This window comes from Musa acuminata, chromosome BXJ2-1 (assembly GCF_036884655.1).
Source record: "Musa acuminata AAA Group cultivar baxijiao chromosome BXJ2-1, Cavendish_Baxijiao_AAA, whole genome shotgun sequence".
NCBI lineage: Eukaryota > Viridiplantae > Streptophyta > Magnoliopsida > Zingiberales > Musaceae > Musa > Musa acuminata.
Window position 1 is genome coordinate 11,822,305 of NC_088338.1, and position 21,500 is coordinate 11,843,804.

At 40.2% G+C, this 21,500-nt stretch overlaps 2 protein-coding genes across 2 annotated transcripts; one reads left to right on the top strand and one right to left on the bottom strand.

Annotated features, from left to right (window-relative positions):
- Positions 1-252: 252 nt before the first annotated feature.
- On the bottom strand, positions 253-5,257 carry LOC135598942 (growth-regulating factor 5-like). Its single transcript, XM_065093456.1, has 3 exons — positions 4,910-5,257; positions 3,707-4,079; positions 253-1,174 (listed from the first exon to the last, which is right to left on the bottom strand). The coding sequence occupies exons 1-3, from the start codon at positions 5,100-5,102 to the stop codon at positions 685-687; spliced, it is 1,056 nt and encodes a 351-aa protein (XP_064949528.1). The 5' UTR covers positions 5,103-5,257; the 3' UTR covers positions 253-684.
- Positions 5,258-13,564: 8,307 nt separating this feature from the next.
- Positions 13,565-21,108, top strand: LOC135598943 (MOB kinase activator-like 1A). Its single transcript, XM_065093458.1, has 7 exons — positions 13,565-13,720; positions 14,465-14,513; positions 15,243-15,351; positions 15,598-15,691; positions 17,171-17,304; positions 17,413-17,576; positions 20,867-21,108. Exons 1-7 carry the CDS (start codon positions 13,698-13,700, stop codon positions 20,939-20,941), a joined length of 648 nt encoding a protein of 215 aa, XP_064949530.1. The 5' UTR covers positions 13,565-13,697; the 3' UTR covers positions 20,942-21,108.
- Positions 21,109-21,500: the final 392 nt, after the last annotated feature.

Consider the following 21,500-nt stretch of genomic DNA (forward strand, 5'->3'; position numbering starts at 1 on the left):
TTAAGACCCTGTCTTCAGATTCCAACAGATAAAACAAAAAGATGCAAACGAGATCCATAAAAGAGGCAAAGAAAGGGATGAACCTTACCAGGTCACACATGTTGCTGGCCTGAAGTAGCAGAGCTGCTGTGATTGATCAGGAGCACCCAGAGACAACCTCATTTTGCTAAATGGGAGAGGGATGATCTGAGGTTCCATATTTTCAGATCAGAGGAGGTAGGATCTCCACTAAGAACTCATGGACTCCTCAAATTATCGAAAACACCAGTCTAAATTGTTCAAAAACAAGCTTGCAAAGTCAGATTTGTGGCTCCAGCCAGATACAAGATTCTTGCATGCATTCTGCGGGAAGTTCGGCACGAGAAAATAATGTGAAAGAATAGAGGGAAAAAGGGGTTTTTAGCCCAAATATGCTTAGTATCAGACTACAGCACTTCAACAGCTTCAAAATTACAAGCAACATCAGAAGGGACTACTCAATGCCCCAGCATTGCTGATGTCCTTGAAGGAGACCTTGAATCGATGCCGATGTCTGATTGTCAACTCATAACCTCAGAGAAAGGCTCAGAGGCATGAAGGACCCACCTCTCTTGATCATCTGCAGTGATAAAATTCAAGGATGAAGATCCAGAAGAGGAAATACTAAACTCTGAAATCTAGAACCTCAGGAGTTGCAAATGCGGCTCAGGATAGAGACCCCCCATTAGGGGACCTGGAAGAGGTGCTGGAGAAGTCTGATGCAGCCATAGGAATGGAAATAGAGAGCTGTGTTGTGGAAAATGAGGTCCGGTTTGACCTATCTTCTTCGAGGTCTGACCAAGCATCTCTCGTCTTGGGCCACTCATCAAAGAAAGGACGGAGGAACTGAGTTTCATGTTTCACAGGCTCTGATGAGCCAAACTCACTTCCAAAGAAAGAATGTTGCTGCTGTTCCTGTCTAGACAGTGAGCTCATCTTAGCCCGCCCAAGATCTTGCACCGTCTGAAGTTGAGAGTAAGCACTATGCAGAATGGAAAGGTCTTGGGATTTCGACATAGGGAAAGAGGACGCTTGTGGTGGCATCAGGAGCCATGAGCTGTCCACAGAGGAGTCCACCCCAAGGGCCCTAGCAGTGCCAGAAGCTTCAGAAAAGAAACTACGCTCATCCACATCAGGTTTAAGTCCAGAGGAGTACCTGCAAAAAATTGGGTCCACCACATCCATAATGAAAGCATATTAAGAAATCCAACGGAAGAAATTCAAATTTGACAAGAAAACTATGAGAGGCTAGAAATTTCTATCAAGACTTCCAAAATTCCCCACACGAATGGAATGGCGCCTTTATTACATGCTGCATTTTAGTCCAAATTTCTTTCAAAGCAATGCGTCCCCTGATCTGTGATCATACTTGTTCTCACTTCAGGTAAGAATATCCTAGGGTACAACATCAAAGTAAATTATCACAAGCATGCTTATTTTCACTGTATAAATCCAACATGAAGAATTGAACTTCATGCTTAAAGTTCATAATATCTTGCCACATTCTAGACCATTATATAACTGGTCTAGTTCATTTGTTAAGTCAAGTCACATAAGGATATGCATTAAAATGATGAGCAACACCAGAAACAAATCTAATAATCTTACTGCATCTGGTATTTCCAAACAATAAGAAGAATGCACCACCATGAATCTTTTCTTCAAGTTGCAAATGATTGAACTACTGCAGCTTTAAGTAAAAGAGAATGATTAATCCCACAATGGCAAATGATGTTTCAGCAATCAAATGAGAAGTATTTGATATTTGATTCTTTTTCTCCAAGTACATGGAGCATTGCAATATGCAAATACTGAAAGTAGATAATGGAAGGTTGAAATGTGTAAAAGAAGATGAATGCTATATCAAAGAACACTTTTTATATTCTTCCTTTTTAAATATTATTCCTTCTGAGGAATTCCAAATCTCATTTTAAATAGTTTTGATGTGACATGTAACAAGACAAAAACAACTTGACAGCATCTGTTGATTATATCAAGATAAGCTCCTGGAAACATTCTCCAGCAAAAAGCAATGAAAACTTAATAGACATGAAACAACAGGTGAAAAATGCATCTGTGAAATAACAGGGATTTAACTTACTGTGGTCTACCAATTTAGCTGACACAAGCAGAGACTGGAAACAAAAATATGGCCATTTACCGACAACGTCTAGATGAGCAACTTATCACATAAATAGGAAAGATGAAAAAGATAGAAGATTGCATATTAGACCTTGACATAATAGGGAATGGCAACTTACATATTCTAGAATGATGACTACTAAACTTCGTTAGCTGCAGCAAAGATGTGTGGCTAGAAACCGGTAGGAACTGGGATGATTGACACAAACATTACGAAGTATCCAGAAAAAAAAAGGAGAAAAGTATTTTGAATCAATCATTTCAAAACAATTAAAATAAAACTATTTCAAATCAGGTTGCACCTGTTGGAAGATCATGGACACAAAACATAAGAGATCTTACAAGAACATCAAACTAAGCGGATGGAGACACCTAGTAGTGTGTGCACCCGGTATAGGAGCTTTGTCCGGATATTCTAAGATTTGAAGTTTTGGACATGTTCCATTGATGTCACATAAACTGGATAGATCTAGATCTTAATCTTCAAGATATGCATTGCTTTGTTTGACACAGAAAATTTTCTCAATTCAACCTATTCGACAACAATCAGTAAAGTTCAAGAAACCCAGAAGAAATCTAAAACATTCTCGAAATCATCTTCCACATATATAGTCAGAGGACTTATAGTCAATCAGCTATTTAAAAATTCACATAGTGGACCAAAAAATTTCAAGAGTATATTGCATACTGCCATCTTTTGACCACTTGACTACTGGTACCAGAAAAACCAGATTATTAACATATTCTAATCCCTCAAAAGGGGAAAAAGGACCTTCTCTGCCACAAACACGTTCAAGACATAGATTATTTTTTTAAGTTTTAAACTGACAAAGAATACCTTTTCTGCAGACTGCAGAGCTTGACACAAAGCCTGAGCTAGGACAAAACAAAAAAAAAATTAAGTGGAGCTGTGGAGTCCAGACTACTGCAAACAGAATCTGGAAATTCACGAGAATTGTCAGACCAATTTGTAATACCCCACATCAACAAGAAAGTAGATTCAGAAAGAAAAGCTTCCAAATATTCCAGCACTGACTGTAAGATATTAATTGGTCTACAGACCCACAAAAGATTTTCTTTATCTACTTTCCATAGCCTACAAAATGAAGATGGCCTGCCAATGGGCAGGGAAGTCTAAGGAGGGTAAATAAACACAGTTTTGCCTCTATAGTCAGAAAGATCGTTTGAATGATTCAGACCCTGGTTCTTCCGTAATCCGTAGTCCACAGGTTGACCAAAATGGTTGTGAATGAAAAGTATTATATCCTACACTCATCCGTGTTGTTGTCTTTTTATTAACTTAGATGGAACTGTGGAAGTTTAGAGTCTGTGTCATCTTAAAGAATTTAACCAAATGAGATTTTGGTTAAACAACCAAGTGAGATGAAATTTAGCTTAATGAAAAAAATCTCCCTTAATCAATCATGATCAAATTCCAAATGACATAATCATCCAGCAAACAGGATTACCAGATCAAAATCCTGATTCCTAAAAAGAGACATATAACCATTTCAATGTTGAAGTAAAAAAGTCTAGGTTAAGGTACCTATTGCCAAGAGAGTCAGTGTCCATCGGTAGCCGAGATGAACTAGCACCACCACCAAGGCATGAATTCTGCGCATTGCTCGGACCTGCAATTGACTGCAGGGTGATGCTCCGGAGGCTTCCAACACCAGTTCCGCCGGCATTGCTTCCAGAGGGAGAGAGGGATGTCAAAGTCGATGATGAAGTCTGAGATGGGGAGACAGTTTGTGATTCCACAGGCTTTCTTGAACGGTTGCGGCCTCGGTGCATGTGACGCTCGCAATACTTAGAACCAGGGTATGCATCCTTGGAGCAGCGCCACTTCTTTCCATCAGTCCGACGGCACCGCCCGGGTTCTGGGTCCGGTTTCTTCCCATAGTAGGAATAGTAACTCACTGAATTCAAAACGAAGACAGCCATCCAAAATTATATGAAGTAACAGCACAAGAGGTAACTGTACCAAACAGGGGCTGCATAGAGAACAACTGTCAAATAAAAGGGTAAGTCTGTAGCTGATCAAAATGTCAATGAAAATCGAAGACAGGGTATAAAAGTTCTCATAGTCCACAAAAGCTACACAATAGAGTTGAGGACCGAAAGAACAGACAACCCAAAAAATGCCACAGGATTAGCAGTTCCTGAAGCCACAAGGCAGTGGAAGAAGATAGAGTAGAATATGGATTGACAAGAACTTCCAAAATGCTTTCCGTATGCAACTTCAACTTGTCATTACCATTTTTTTCCCACCAAACTAAAATTCATCGTTTGCAGTGATAAAAGAACAAATCCTGGCTTTCCAACCTAGCAATAAAGTGATTTAAAGAAAGCAGTATAAACAACAAGAGACTGCAATTATAACAACAAGATTACGTATTCTAAGCTAAAAAGAACCTTCACATAATCCAACAAAAAAGGGCAAAATGAACAAGAAATACATAAAAAGTCGACAACTTATGGAACGCAAATCCCATCAGAAAACTCAGAAACCACTGCCAATGATCGCCAAAAACTGTAGCAACATCGTAGCCAAAATATCCAAAAATAAACTCATGTAAGAGCTAAAAACCGAAAGTAAATTGATTTGGCAGACGATAAACCCCCGATGCAAGAAAAATACCCACCTCGACACAAACCATGATCATAAAAACTTCCAAAGAAAACGCCTAGCAACAGCAAAATGGAGAAGCCAGAACAAAAAGACAATAACTTGGCGTCGGCCTCTTACGCGAAGGGTGGTAGTATCGTCCGGGCAAGGCCTCGAAGCTCCTCCTTATGGGAATGATAAGCTCCGGCGGCACGGGAACGCCCGCCATTAGGTACTTTAAGATCAGCGCCTGGTGCTCCAGCTCCTGCCACTGTGTCGCCGTGAACGGCGGCCGGCACCCGACCGCCGCCGCGGCGGCCGCAAAGCTGTTCATCGCGTAAAGAGGGACAAGAACTAGCGAAGGACCGAGAAGAAGGAGAAAAAGAAGAAGAAAAAGACGACAAAGAACCCCCCTCGTTCTCGAGCTCACTCACGGCCGAGGGCGCGACAGACAGTCGCGTCCTCCGCCGCTGCGGGGAACCCAGAAACTTTCGCCATCACCGTGTGGCTGAAATGTTGCGGTGGAGAGAGACGGTGGCAGTGTTTTTATAGGGCAAAGGACCATGGCAATGTCCCGAGGCCCAACACACAAAACACTCAACTTCGAAGGACTAAATCGAAAAAACGTATCCACGCCATGACCCGACTCGAGTCCGATCCGATCCGTTCGGACCCAATCCCCCCCACCCGACCCGACTCACATCCGTTGGCGGACCGGACCAAAATTTACCGTCTTGTATGACCATAGTGGTTGCATCCTTTAGCTCAAATAATTGAGCATGGCATGTGGGTTTTATGACTCCCCGAGTCGAAGGAGGCCCACATCTTTTGGTGCAGTACACAACTACGAACTCCACCTTAGCCAACTCGGAATCTTCAAGCTCAGTAACTTTTTGTTGCTTTTTCCTGTGTTACCATGGAATCAAAGGTGGGTGCAATGATGAGGGTTATGAGGCATGACTTGTGCGACACTCCTTCGATTAAGGATGTTAGATGAGGGTCCTTTTAGCTGTGTGTGGCTTTAGGGTTCAATGGCGAAGGGAAGGGAGGAGTCCCCACAGCGAGCTGCTGCTCCTTGGCATGACAGCAAGTGCATGTGATGGGTACGTCCGCGACCGGCCCAAAAGAGAACTGCTGCTTAGGTGGTATGTAGATTTCAGGGACCATCACTTGTCGGTAGTTGAGAGGCTGATAAGGAGAGATGGAGGAGCAGTACGCTGCTGTGAGCGAGAGAGAGAGAGAGAGTCCTGTGTGCAGCAATTGTGTATGTGCAATCTTATGAGCACAGTGAGGAACAGTGGCTTTGTGTGCCAGCAATTACGTAGTAATGCTAATCTACATGTATTCTCTCACTGCCTGCGAGATAAGTAGGAAAAGGAGAAGCACATATATATATATTAGACGAGCCAAATGTGACTTTTCTCAGATCCTTTTTTCTCACTTAATTTCTTGGAAGAATCCCATAAATAATTATTTTTTAGGGTTTTTTTTTTAAATTATCCCTCATTTTTAGAATGTATTAATGATATAATATTTTTGATTTGAAAATTAATCACTTATCTTTTTTCCTCTTTCCTTTTATTCTTTTTTGACACTGTATTTCCAGTAATATCATGAAAATACCATAATGCAGTAAAATAAATATTATGTTATAATATATATATATATATATATATCATGTTATTTTTAATAATATTTTTTAAAAATATATATTGGGGAGAAAAAAAAATAAAAAAAGTTATTGGAAAAAACCCAATATTTTTTTTTTTGTTATTGGGCAATTAATTTAAAAAATGTGGCAGAACAAAATGAATACATGGATCTGACATAGGAATGGCAAGTCACAATTAATTGAAGAGGATAAGATGGTCATGGATTAGGAGTTCCCAGTGACAGAGATTTCCAGGCAGGCAAGGAAACACCAAGAAGGGGGGAGGAAGACAACCAAGAATCCAACAAGAACATAGCATTTACTTCACTGTTTGGAGTCAGCTGAGGGATAAATGTAACTCCTCTTCTCACTAATACACACATATATAAAGCTAAGAAAGGCATTAAATGCAGAACTGTTCCAATTAAAACCAGGTGGGCTCCAGAGACTAATGTTTGGATGCTCACATGACTTGCATGAGTGAAAGAGATACTGTTGTCTCAATCTAAAAGCCTCTACCTTGAGATATGCATCCACAAAACCCCCCCCCCCCCCCCCTTTTTTTTTGCTCCTTGGGGAGAAGAGATGCCCCCATCCAATGACTGACTGATTACTTCCAAGAACTTTCAAGTAAGTCATTTGAGTTTCCCTGCAAACTGCAGGCAAACTATGACCAAAGAAGAAACACCTCCAGGTTTCAATAGCCAACTGATCTGAGATATGGGCCCAAATAGGCAGGTGGTTTGGCATGACAGAACTAGTTCAGTCTGAACAAAAGGCTGCAAGAACACATAAGAAGTGGACACACACACACTCAAAGTTTAGATATTGTAATCCATTCCATCACCATGTGTGCCATGCTCATGCAGCATGCTTCAGGAGCTAACCAGTTGGGCACCAGCAGTTATGAAGAACAGAGGCTGTGCCTAATCCATCACAAGAGATGGCTGAGACATTGTTCATGATCTCTGCAAGTTCATACACTGATTCCACAGCCTACAATCAAGCAATTCCCCTGATGTGAGTCATGAAAAGTGTACATGAGTTCTGAAAAATAAATTCAAACTCATAAAAAAATAACATAATTTTAGGATGAATCCTCAGAAAAAAAAAAAATTTCGGTTTGAGGTTTTTTCTTTTAGCCTTTTGTTTTCCCTACCAGTGTACTTACTTTTTTTATATTCTTAAAATACTGCTGATGGATAAGCTAAAAAACTCTGTATTGGATCAATTCATAAAGTAAATCAGACTTTTTAGAAATGAATTCTAATATAGAAATGACTTCTTACCAAGCAAAGAAATCTGAAAATTAAAGTTTAATTATTCAATAAATACTCTATGTATCTCTAAATCTTGATCTGGAAAGAGAAAATATTATTAGATTTTTCTCTAGTAACTCCAAAGAGAGTGAGAGAAAACTTTCTCTTTGAACAGATAGATTTGTGGTTGAGTTGAATTTCAACTCAAGGGTATTTGTAATTGATATTGTATAATAATAATTTTAGTTTTCTTTGTAAATTGTTTTACAATTTTCTTTCTTAGGATTACATGTTTTTGGCATTTTCACAAAAATATTTTAACTGAATCCATTCATATCATGGATCGGTGCAGAAATATATCTTATCAAAAGTATTTTTTAGACTAAGGAAAAGATTTTTAGATCACAGAAAAGACTAAAAGCCAAAATGAGAAACTTTTCCTAAAAATTCACCCAGCATTTTAGGTGTAAGTTAAGGTCTGAAAAAAAAAAAAAGCATCTGTGCAGTTCTTTGTGTTTCTTTCTCTTTATTTTATGTTATAGTTGTTACACTTAACTTCAGCAGCTCACTGATCCCTGCAAACAAATGCAAAAATAGAGAGGAAGAAGAACTAAAAGGAAAAAAAAAGTTATTTCCATAAAGTACATAATTATTAATAAAAAAGTTAGTGGAAAAATAACACACAACAACTAAAAGGATTGCTAGAAAATAAATAGCTAGCTTAAGTCAATACATCATGGTGAATAGACTTGTTGTCTGGAATGTATTGTTAACAATGGAGGTCTGCTATTAATTCTTCCACGTAATCAAAGCTGTTGAATGCTAAAGAAGATATGAAGTTATTGAAAGCACACCATTTAGAGGCATATGAGTGCTTAAAGATCTGCCAGGTGAAGAACTCACTCTAACTAAAGTTTTTTTTATTAGCAAAAAATTTTATATGGTATCTAACACCCAAAAATTCTAGGATCAGACCAACTTGATTTGGATTTGGCTGTAAATCAAGACTATCTTAAACAAATCTATTTAGTCTGAAGTAGCCCAAATTTATGATGAAATTAGGCCTATACTTTGAAAAGATTAAAAAAAAAAGACTTGTTAGAGCAAATGACATAACTGACTTTTTTTCATTTAAAAATATTTTTTATTTAAAAATATATAATAGGTTAGCTATGTCACAGGTTTAAAAATATATCATTTCAGTTAGTCTAAAGACATTAAGACCCGTAGTCTTATGAAGTAATACAAACAAAGTGTTTGAGGTTCTTGTTTAATGATCTTTGATGCGATTCTTGTTTTATAATGTTTTTGCTTCATGTTATCACCATGCAACACTCAAAATATTTTTAGCTGTATGGGGTATGAAAAATGACCTAAAACAGTATTATTCTTGTATACCACAAAATGATTTCTAGTTGCAGCAAAATGTAACATCTTTAGCATACTCATTTTTTACTTCACAAAAGTGTTAGGTGAATATTGGACCTATATCTACTTTCAGGATCCCTTTGTGTGTGCTCGTTCGTCTCATTTTTTAGATATGTTCATCTCATTTTTTACATCGCTAAAGATGATACGTTTATCTCATCTTTAGCGACGTAAAAACTAGTTGCTTTGGATCCTGATTATCTTATTTTTTTCATTTGCAACAATGATAAAATAGTTATACGTTTGTCATTCTAATATTTATTTTGCTTAGCAAGTCCTTTGTGAACTATACGAGATTAAGATCTAGACTGATCCTTATGAACTAATATAGCTTAGGTGTGCCTTAGATAATCCCAACCGAAGACGTGACAGAGGGTCAATCCAACCGGTCACACTGAACTACTTCTAACATCATATAAGTTACTAATAGTCAAATTAATTTCATATTTGAAAAGAAGCTTATAGAAAATAATCAAATTTTATGAAAGATATTTTTATATCAAAGTATTAGAGTATTTAAACTAATCACTCATTTTCAAACCTGTTGGACCCATTCATTTAAACCTATAAATAAATAATGTTTAATATAAATAATATATTTTTTAAATTAATAAACTTATAAAAATTATAAAAAAAAAATTATAATAAAATATTATAAAACTAATTATATAAATATTATTTTTTATATAAAAAGATAAACATATATTTTTATTCGTGAATAATTAGATACCATTTTGATAAAAGATAATAACCGAAGATTATTTAAAATTATATGAGCATGTCTGGTGAGACCTCCGGATGTGATAATTTGAGAACATGAAATAATTAATATTAATGGTAGATAAAAGAAGATATAAAAAGATTTTAATAAAAATTATAATAAAGATTTAAATATTTTAAATTTAACTAAACATATAACTTTTTATCGATTTCACAAAAAAATATCTAATCAATCCTAAATAGTTAAAAATTTATGATTGTTATTGTTGTTATTATATATATTATTATAATATATTCATATATCTTAAATTTTATATAATTTTACATTATTTATTTTTATTAATTTAATTATATAAAAATATATATTATTCATATTTATTAATACTATAACATTACTTTAAGTCGGTTCTGATGAGGATAGTAATTATGATAAGACTCGGCTGACGTCAGCTGACGCCTCACGCAACAGCACCTGGTCAATGCAGACCGGAACGTCGACCGAGGCACATTAACATCCTGCCAAAGCTTAACTTTTCACGCCACGCCAACACAAAGTCAGACATTACTAGCCTGCCCCCTGCAAGCGGGCAGCTCAGGAAGTAGTAAACTTCCCTATAAATACCCTCTCGTTCATCAGAAAGAGGGGGGGAGAGACAGACACACAAAAACACTTCTTCATTTGAAACCCCCTCCACATCAGCTAACTTGATCGTCGGAGGGTTCGGGCCGAGCAACTCGGCTTGACCTTTGTGCAGGTGCGAAGCCGAAGGTCCCATCCGAACGCACAGGCGAGGAGTTCTTGCCCGGAGGAGACGGCTACACCGTCCCGATCGGACACCGCACCCGATCGCCTCAGCGGGCTCGAGGAACGCCCTAGGGAGATCCCCGTCGTTTGGACCCGAACCGAGCCGCGTCGGCCCCGAGGCCACGGCTCAAAGTTGTTTCCCACAACAGATTGGCGCTAGAAGGAGGGCCCGGAATGTCGGGTGACCACCCGAGCGGCTTAGATGAGCCCACGGCTGAGAGGTCACACCCGACCGAAGCCTCAGGGGAACCTCCCCCGCACGGAGACCATCGTGACGAACACCCTGCCACGACCTCCGAACGATATTGGCGAATATTCAATGACCCGGGCTTGCCGTCGCCCGGTGGTGCCCCAGCCGACTCAACGCCCGTGTCATCCGAGGTCTTTCAGGACCTCGCTCTTCAAGTCCGAGCTCTGACGGGTATGGTGCAAACCATTATCCCGCTCATTCCTCGTCCGCTGCACCCGTCGGCAGCCCAGTCGCTACGGCAACGAGAGCTGCCCGGTTGGGTCCACACGCCAGCTCCTGAGCTCCCTACTTTGCCTCGGGATCGATCGGCCCCACTAGGGAACCCAGCAGCGGCCGGCCCGAGGAGCCACTCGGAACCTGAGGCGCTATCTCCGGACTCAACGGACTCCCTGCGAGCCCAGCTACGCCTTGTTAGTCAGCGGCTCAACGAAGTAGAGGAGGACGTTCACAGATCAAAGGGAGAGCTCGGGGTGGACACACATCAAGGGTCTCCGTTCGCGCCCAAGATACGAGATCAGACGGTTTCCCCGAACTTCCAGCTCCCCTCTTTGGACGCATATGACGGCTCCACCGACCCAGCGGACCACGTGGCCGCTTTCAGTGCCCAATGTGCGGAGCCTCTGACGCTTTGATGTGCAGTGCGTTTCCCACGATTTTGAGGGGGCCAGCCCACACGTGGTACTGCAATCTAAAGACCGGGACAATCGCTTCCTTCGATCAGCTCGTCAAAGACTTCGAGCTCAACTTCCTGGCCTATTCTCGGCCAAAGCCGTCCGTTGTGCTGCTCCTCAGACTCAACCAAAGGGAGGACGAACCCTTCTCCCATTTTGTGAATCGCTTTACAACACAAATTCGGGGGTGGCCAAACGCTCATCCCTCTCTGTTGGTGCAGGCGTTTATGATAGGCCTGCGACCTTCCAGATTCCTTTGGTCCCTCGTGGAGCGACCCCCCACCACGGTGCCAGATATGCTCCAGCGGGCTAACCAGTACATCGCGGCGGAGGCCTGGGTAGCCATGAGGAGAAGCGGCGACTTTCGGCAACAGAGGTCAAGCACCCGTGGTGGCTATCCGATTCTTCCTGAGTCCGCCTCTGCTCGGCTTGCCCGACTGAGTTGTGCTCCTCGGCTGCGTGTTGCCCGAGACCACGCCTGCGTGGCCAGCTCGCCTGCGCCGTGCTCCTCGACTGCGTGTTGCCCGAGACCACACCTGCGCGGCCTGCCCTCCTGTGTCGTGCTCCTCGGTTACATGTTGCCCGAGACCACGCCTGTGCGTCCTGCCCGCCTGCACCGTGCTCCTCGACCGCACGTTGTCCGAGACCACGACCTTTGCTCGGCTTCCCGACTGAGTTGTGCTCCTCGGCTCTTCAGCCCCATGACCCGAGACATGCCTGTGCGGCTAGCCCGCCTGCGTAGTGCTCCTCGGCTCCTCGACCCAATGACCCGAGACACACCTACGCGGTCAGCCCGCCTGCGTCGTGCTCCTCGGCTCCTCGGCCCCATGACCCGAGACACGCCTGCGCGGCCAACCCGCCTGCGTCGTGCTCCTCGGCTCCTCGGCCCCATGCCCCGAGACCGCGCCTATGCGTCCAGCCCGCCTGCGACGTGCTCCTCGGCTCCATGCTCCCTAAGACACACTTGTGCGGCCAGCCCGCCTGCGTCGTGCTCCTCGGCCCCATGACCCGAGACACGCCTGCGTGGCCAGCCCGCCTTGGCTCCATGCTCCCCGAGACCACGTCTGCGCGGCCAGCCCACCTGAAGGTTGAACCCATGCCTCGGACTCCCGTTACAACGACCGACACATAGCTTCTTTTCGGGGGGGGGGGGGGGGGGAATATGATGAGGATAGTAATTATGATAAGACTTGACTGACGTCAACTGACGCCTCACGCAACAACACCTGGTCAATGCAGATCGGAACGCCGACCGAGGCGCATTAACATCCTGCCAAAGCTCAATTCTTCACGCCATGCCAACGCAAAGTCAGACGCTACCCGCCTACCCCCTACAAGCGGGCAGCTTAGGAAGTAGTAAGCTTCCCTATAAATACTCTCTCGTTCATCAGAAAGAGGGGGGAGAGACAGACACACAAAAACACTTCTTCATCTAAAACCCCCTCCACATCTGCTAACTTGATCGTCGGAGGGTTCGGGCCGAGCACCTCGGCTCGACCTTTGTGCAGGTGTGAAGCCGAAGGTCCCCTCCGAACACGTAGGCGAGGAGTTCCTGCCCGGAGGAGACGGCTACACCGTCCCGATCGGACACCGCACCCGACCGCCTCAGCGGGCTCGAGGAACGCCCTAGGGAGATCCCCGTCGTCTGGACCCGAACCGAGCCACGTCGGCCCTGAGGCCACCGCTCAAAGTTGTTTCCCACAACAGTTTCAAACAAATGATTTGAACTGGTTGAAAAATTAATGATCGATTGAACCGAATTCAATTGAAGTAAACAAAATGGAAAGTGCCTTTGAGGATATTTTGTAGAAAAGAAAATAAAATGAGAATATTTTGCTAGAAAACCCAAAAATGGGATTATGGAATTCGCCAAAATTACGACTTGTGTACTCCCGTGCGATACAGCCGAGCAGCATTCACTGATCGCCTGTCTCGTCCCAGACGCGGAACAGTGTTTTCTTCCATGACGTTATCTCTACCGTTATGGTTTGCGTTCCCTGTCTCGAATAGGACACGGTGGCTAAGATTTCCTTTTTCCTCTATATCGTCGGTCGCGGGGGGTGGTTTCGGGTCGGAGGAGCTCGGTCCGAAGCGACAGAGGCAAGGAGAAGAGGAGGTCGATATCGGGATCAGATCCGATCAGCCATGAGCCTCTTCGGCCTCGGAAGGTACCGCTCGGCCCCTTCACGTCTCGATTTCCTCCTCGATCCGAATTAGGTTGCGCAATTTCTTGATTTGTTCTTCCCCTTTTATCTTTTTGTCCTCGCATTTTCCTGCTTCTAGCTGGCAAGGAATTGTGGGTTAGTCGTTGGGATCGTTTTTGGATCGGTGATGATTCTTGATGATTGGAGATCTGATTTTGATCGCTTGGATGCAAGTAGGAAGCCGAATTGCGGTTAGATGCTGTGTGGGTTTGATCAAGAACGCGAAGCGCTGGGTTAGAGTCGCTGAGTATTATCATGAGGTTGAAGTTTTGCCATTGTGGGAGTGTAGGAACGGTGTCGCTTAAACTTGGATTTTCGTTCAGCAAAATAAGGAATAATAACCTTTAGAACTCTATAGATTCAGCGTTCAGGTCACATGCACTTTGAAGATGGAAGCTGGGAGATTGCGTGTTATTTACCGTTCTTTTTAAGTCAATTTTTATTGGAATTCCATGATAGAAAGTAGTTTTTACATGACCTTGAAACCGGCCAAAGCCAGTAGTCAGTTTCTGCAAGAGCGGATCAAAATCCAAAAGTGAGATGAATTTACATTGTGGCAAGGTGGAGACGAAATCTTTTTGGGCATGCAATAAATATTAGGATCCTGGAGTAAAGGGCTTTGTCGGAATCATAAGGAACTTCATTAGCAAATCAATGACTTTAAATTTTACGATCGCTCCATCTCTTATATTTATTTGCTCTTTCCAGGAACCAGAGGACTTTTCGACCTAAAAAAAGTGCGCCATCTGGTAGTAAGGTAGTCTCTTTCTATGTTATCTATTTCATGTATAAATGTGTGACTATAAACATCAGTTTTCTCATTTCCGTAGGTCTATATAATTCATTGGTGTTCTTTGAATTTAAAATTCTCACTTGGACAATTCATTGCATCAGAATAATTTACTTTTTCGACTTCCATTCATTGTGATTCTCAAAATGATCTCATTCATTTATATCCTACATATGAAATTTGAATCTCATACGATCTTATACTACATATGAAATTTGTTACAAATGCCAATCTTTATGTATACATATGAACATAATTATTCTGCCAATAAACCTGTGTTGTGATGATTTATTTATTTGCACAACAAATGAGTTTTGTCTTTCATTCTTGAGCATATCCTTTTTTCCCTTTGGTGGCATATCCTGGTGGAAGAAAATCTCTCGAAAATAGAATGACTTAGGTGGGAAAGTACAACAATTGTCACTTCTTTCACTGGACAAGAGATTCCACTTAAATGATGCTATTTCTTATCCTTTAGGAAAGGATTTGTTAAAGTGGAAGCTCTTGTGACTCTCCATTTACAATTTTGCTTACCTAAACACTTACTGTAGTCCATGGTATGATATAAGGCAACTTCCTAATTTGATACAGGACCTTTGAGTTGTGATATCTTAGATACCTTCTTATTAAGATGCTGGGAGAACTATGAATGCAAGGAGGCAGCTCATCCTAAATTTTTTATCTTTTCATCTGCAGGGAGCCCAACTCCGGAAACACATTGATGCAACTCTAGGTAGTGGAAACCTAAGGGAAGCAGTAAGACTCCCACCTGGGGAGGATTTGAATGAATGGCTTGCCGTCAACAGTAATTCTCTTTCCATCCTTGAAAATGGATGCTTCTAAGCATTTTGTGGTTCTTTTTTTTGGATGTTTTGCAATTGACCAAATGCTATTTTTAAGTCAGTTCATCAGTTGTTGTTTTAATATGATATCATAGTTTTATGCAGCTTCATGATTTGTTCAGAAAAAGTTATTATCGATCAAAATTAGATCAAATATCTTCATTTGAGATGCAGATCATGAGGTTAAATTCTTCTTTTTTATTTTTCAGCTGTTGATTTCTTCAATCAGGTGAATCTGCTTTATGGTACACTTACAGAGTTCTGCACACCTGAGAATTGTCCTACAATGACTGCAGGTCCAAAGTATGTTACATAAGATGTATATTGTATTTAATTTGTTGAAAGCTGTGCACTTTTTATTAGTGAGTAGTGCTTTATAGTAGGCTTATCATCATACTGCACCATGACAGTTTTGAGTATATGATTGGCCAAGCTGTATGGTTGAATGCTCCACTAGGTAGTGTTCTTTTATATGCAAAAGTTTTCATAATTTACTTTTGAATCAAGTACTATTGTTTGCCTGTCTGAGTTGTCAATAGTTACTTAATGTGCAATGAAAGCATGCTTTTAGAAGGTGTCTTTTCACTTTCAGCCAGTTATTATTCTACTATGATTTTAGTAGTTTGACTTTGAGAATCACTAGACTTCAGGACCATCATCAGCTGATGTCCTGGTTAATGGTGTTTGCTTAGGTTTCTTTAATTCTTTAATCCTAAAACCTTTATATGATTGTTTTTGGTTTAACTTCCAGATGGTTAATGTTGAGCAGCTGAGCTTAGAAAATGAAAGTAAGATTAAGATTTAGGTTGTATAATCATCTTTCTTCATTTGTTTGTTCTAATCTGCCTATTTTCACCCTCTGTTGTTGTCTTTTCAAGTAAACCTTCCATTGGTGATGCTGATGAAATCGACAAATCTTGGAAGATTGACTCTTAGACTAGACCATATGACCATCTTTTGTCACCCTGAAGTGAAATAACATTCATAAAATTCTTGTGATGATAAACAATCCCATGACACTTAACATAGTTGATGGTATGGCAGTCTGGTTACAAACTTCTATATGTAAAACTAGGATCTTGTATCCTGTTAATAATCACTTCTTGTCAAAGAATACCTATGGAAAACATTATATCTTATCTTTTCAGTGGATCTTCCATATCTAATTCATTTTGACATAAGGAAATTGTAAGTCGTTGATTCCATATCTTTGTTATGTAACATCTCCGGCAGCAAATACATTAGAAATGTTTACTTGTTCACGCTTTTGAAAATATTCTTGATTGCCTTTTTACTACTGAACTTGTAATACTTGTCAGTTTTGCTTTCTTGAGAATTGGAAATTGTAATACCCATCTAAGGCAGTCTCCTAGATAAGGAAATTGCAACCAAATTGGTCAAGCACTGTTCGAACCTGAAAAGGTTTCTTGTCACGATCCGGCCTGAAGGGATAATTGATTGATTATCTTTGTTGAGTTTGAAATACTGGTCCAAAATTTGTAAGCATAATTTAATAACAATAGTCCCATCAATCCCTTATAAGTCAATTCAAGTTCTTAGCCTCAAACCAAACTGGGTGTTCCAATCTCCCCACTCAAGACGTCCTAACATAGTCCAAAATTAGACTTAGTCTGGTGCAAATGAGCTGAATATATTGTTATATTGAATTTGAGAATGAAAGAATTCACTTCTATCATATAAAAGCTGTCTCACTTTGTGTCGCATGTTATATTAGTTGCTTTAATGTCGAACATCTGTTTATGAGCGGACTTGAATATTCAGGTATGAATATAGATGGGCAGATGGTGTACAAATAAAGAAGCCTATTGAAGTGTCAGCACCGAAGTATGTGGAGTACCTCATGGAGTGGATTGAAGTTCAGCTTGATGATGAGTCTATATTCCCTCAAAAGATAGGTTGGGCCTATTGAGACAAATTAATTAATCTCATTTTTTGCAAGTGAATTTCAATTCTCCGTTAAGTGTACAAAGTTATTTACTCATATAATCTCTATTATTATGTAGGTGCACCTTTCCCTCCAAACTTCAAAGAAGTTGTAAAGACACTTTTTAAGCGTTTGTTTCGGGTTTATGCCCATATATACCATTCGCATTTTCAGAAGATTGTCAGCCTTAAGGAAGAAGCACATCTTAACACCTGCTTCAAGCATTTCATTCTTTTCACATATGTAAGCATTTTTTTCTTCCTTGTAATTGTCTATGTTTCTTGCATCTTAATGATAGCTCCTTGACATGCCCATAAATTCAGATAGTACTTAGAATCATGGTTTGCAGTACCGGTCCGACAGACTTTCGGTATGCGGACCATATGTTACCGTTCCGACACTGTAACAGTACTGTAGCACTGCTACAGTGCTCGGCACGCCTGAATATACCGCTCGGTACACCTGGGTGTACCGAGCGGTATACCGTACCGGTACCGAGCCCAGATCGAAACTCCGGTACGGTACGGTATTGCGAACCTTGCTTAGAATAATGATTTGTGCAACACTTTTTTAGCATCTGCTTTTCTCTTCTATATGTTAAGACGAACTCAAACAACTTTGTGATCTAGACATTATCGATATTGTCCAATTTCTTAAAAAATCTGGAGAAACTCATGACATTCTAGTGAATCTCATTAGTGAAAACTAATTTGTCTTCAGGCAACACTCAATTATATCTAAATTGTCTATATACAATCATTTTAATCTTCCATACTCTTGTGGATCGAACCAAAAATTGTCAGAGGATGTACCATTGACCTGGATTGGATATTCTTAAAGATCGAGCCCCTTTTTCTCAAGGTATTATATAGATTAGCTGGTGTTGTTAGTCCTCAGTCTTTTTCTTTGGTCCTTTGTTATCCTTCTGCTAGTGTAACTGACACAGGAGATGGATATGGTTCTGTACCTAGGTTGATGGTTTTGGTGTAGGGTGTATAATGAATTCCAGAAGGTTTACATTGAAAGGATGACAACTGTGTATGGTATCCTCAGAATGGTAGAAAATTTCCTAACTAATAAAATCATGATGTGCAACTTGAATGCCTCAAGATTTATCAGCCTCTTGCCCTCCTGACAGAATGGTGGAGAACTTGCTACTCTTTTCCAAGAAACAAAATTATATTTCTCTAGAAAGGAAACAACTACAAACTTGACCATGCTCCACGGGGCACAAAATGGAATACAACGCAGGATGCCAGTCATCCTTCCGAAACCTACTCATTTTATAGTTTTTAACAGACATTGCAAGCCAATGGGCAATTCTATTTGCACTTCCTGAAAGCATGCACAACTTAACATTCAGATAAAGACTCCAGAATAAGGACAGACAGATCAAGGTGGCTTTTCTTCCATGTTTACGACTTTCACTGGCGCCTCCGCATCTGTCTCTATGATCCTTGAATGCTTTCTTTTCGTGCAGCTTTCAACCTCTGCTTAATAGCAGTTATCTCATTCAACCAGCAGCTCCCCTCAGCAATATAAGAACTCCTGCAATGATGCAAATCCCATTAGAAAATCTGATCAGAAATCCAGCACCCCCTCCTTACTCTGTTAGTTACTCTGTTTTAAGCTTGTGTCATATCTTCTCCCTGTTTCCTTCAGACAGAACATCAAATCTGCTGTTCATTACATATGAAACAACTTTGTATACAATAGATGAGAAACCAACCCTCTTTTTATTAAAGGTAATGTCATTCTTGACCTTTCAGATCAACCGTAAGCAGTAGGCAATCATAGCTCTGAGGATCATCCCAGTCTCTTTGGGTGAATCCTTACCTTCTCTCAACCATGCTTCCGGTTCCCAAAATATTTAATATGAAGTCAAACAGGATATGTTATTTAGCCCAGTTTGTGGCCCAATGTAGCCCAAACCTTTTTAGCAAAAGGGAAGTCAAACAGGATAGATATGGTCCTGATCATCCCTACTCTCCGGTACAGAATTTTCTCAATATGAAAGTTTATTAATAATATTATTATATGCGGTAAGTTCTTTTTTTTGTTATTTAGATGGGAACTAATAAATTCACTTAAATTCTCAGAAAAAAATGGTGGAGTTCCCTACTCAAGCATCCCTTGGTATTGTCCGAGTGAGGTGCTTCAAGTGGGCGTGAATCTAGCATAGGAAGAATGGTGTTTTACTATTTTGATGATTAATAGTCTAGTAGGATAGTATAAATAAGAGATGGTATCTTCTGTGGTTTGGATCTTTCTGCAATGTTTCACCAACTGTTCAAATAAGATTCTTTGTTATACAATAGTGATTTTCTACATACTAAAAGGACCAAGTACTTGAATGGAGGTTAAAAAGCAGAATGAATGAAAACTGAAAATGGAGATGTGCTGGTGAAGAAGGATAGGATTTGAGGTTATAATGTGACCACAAAAGAAGTTTTGAGTGGCAGATATCATCTTGATGGTTTAGAAACAAGGGGCAAAAGGTGCAAGTAGTCGAAATTGAGAGAAGCCATGGTTGGTGTGTAAATGTTAGTAACTTTTGGCATGAAGCGGTTTTTAGCCACAAAAAGACAAAATTCGTGGTTAGAGGAAGATCTACTTGAACAATATCCAACATTTCTTAGACATGGAAAGAAGTCATTCTCGAAGAAAGTAAGATCAACCATCTTGCCAAAGAGCCACTGCCTGAATGCTTTGTTTAAGCATGGGAACTTATGAAAAGGTGTGGTGAATTTGAGAAGAATAATTACATTCTGATGTGCTGGGAATTGTTGTGTGTTAATGTTCTAGAATACAATTATGGAAAACTTGTTTTAGTTAGTTCAGACATGTCCTGAGAAGATTATTTGATGCATCAACACAGGGATGTGCCTTCCAATTTAAAGTTTCACGAGGCAAATGGTCAAACGACAAGTCATACCCTTGGCAGATCTATAAATGACCTAAATCCGGCCATGTCTTACCTAGCCCAAATCACTTGTTCAACCTTAAACTATGTTATGAGCCAACTTTTTTAACTCACCTGGAGGAATCTTTTTCTTAAAGTACTCGCTACTGAAGAACATGAACCTTCATTTGTGGTGCCATGAATCTCTTCTTTATCTGGTGACTCAATTATATAAATAAATGATGGTGACATAGTAGATTGCAATCGGCTCAGAGTGAAAGTGTTAAAGCAGTAGTAGCTGCTCTTACTACGGACAGTCTACCGGGATGAAGTTTGAAAATTTTCTTAAAAAGTTCCAAGTGTTTTGAAATTTTAAAAAAAATTTCAGGTGTTCTTCCAAATTTAAAATGGCTCCCTTTTCATGCCTGGTTTGTATTCCAGTTCTATTCATCCTTCTTCGATCAAGAATTCCCAGTCGAGTTGTGAAGCTAATGTTCACTTTGGAATCATTGTGTTTCGAACCATTGCTTGCTGTTTCTTGAGCATGCATTTCTAATTAAAAGCCCAAATATATACCATACATGCAAAGCATGTTCCAGTGGCTAATATCTTCATGTGATTGTTTGTACAGGAGTTTGGCCTAATTGACAAGAAGGAACTTGCGCCACTTCAGGAGCTTATAGAATCCATCATTGTTCCATATTAAATTTGTATATTCAGGGACGTATAAAATGCTGTTAATTTTAAAAGCTAAGTTATCGTCTCTGTAATTTTAAAGTGTGTTGATGTATTCTTGAATAAATGCTAACCATTAGCACATAACTCTCTTCTCTCCAAAAAAGAAAAAAAGAAAAAAAAAGAAGCTTATTTAGACTTTTTTTTTTCCGAATTATTTCCGACTGTGAAGCATGGCATCAATTTCTTGGGACTACTTACAAGCTTATTAGGTAGTGGAAAAGCTTCATCATATTCCTTTTTCTTTATTTGTTTATATTCCACCGTTCATGTCTAAACGATAAAATGTTGCTATTACAGATTCTAACGGGACATCCGAAAAATTTATCGGATGAAACCTTAAACTTTTAATTTTTGCTGATTAAATGTGATACATCTCATCATTATTAGATTAATATTTTTTGTATAAAAAATATCCGCTGTTGCAGTGCGAGGACTGCTTTTGGCTAGACGGATAGAAGCTGCTACAACGAATCCAGGTGCAGACAGACTATAAGGTTTTGATCGATGTTTTTGAAGATGATACACGC

Excerpts from the sequence above, each read along its gene's own strand:
- LOC135598943 (XM_065093458.1), top strand. The coding sequence starts at position 13,698 with ATGAGCCTCTTCGGCCTCGGAAG. Across the intron at positions 13,721-14,464 it reads AGCCTCTTCGGCCTCGGAAG|GAACCAGAGGACTTTTCGAC; the intron begins GTACCGCTCGGC and ends TGCTCTTTCCAG. Across the intron at positions 15,692-17,170 it reads ACAATGACTGCAGGTCCAAA|GTATGAATATAGATGGGCAG; the intron begins GTATGTTACATA and ends TTGAATATTCAG.
- LOC135598942 (XM_065093456.1), bottom strand. The coding sequence starts at position 5,102 with ATGAACAGCTTTGCGGCCGCCGCGGCGGCGGTCGGGTGCCGGCCGCCG. Across the intron at positions 4,080-4,909 it reads ACGATACTACCACCCTTCGC|TGAGTTACTATTCCTACTAT; the intron begins GTAAGAGGCCGA and ends TTTTGAATTCAG. Across the intron at positions 1,175-3,706 it reads ACTGACTCTCTTGGCAATAG|GTACTCCTCTGGACTTAAAC; the intron begins GTACCTTAACCT and ends AATTTTTTGCAG.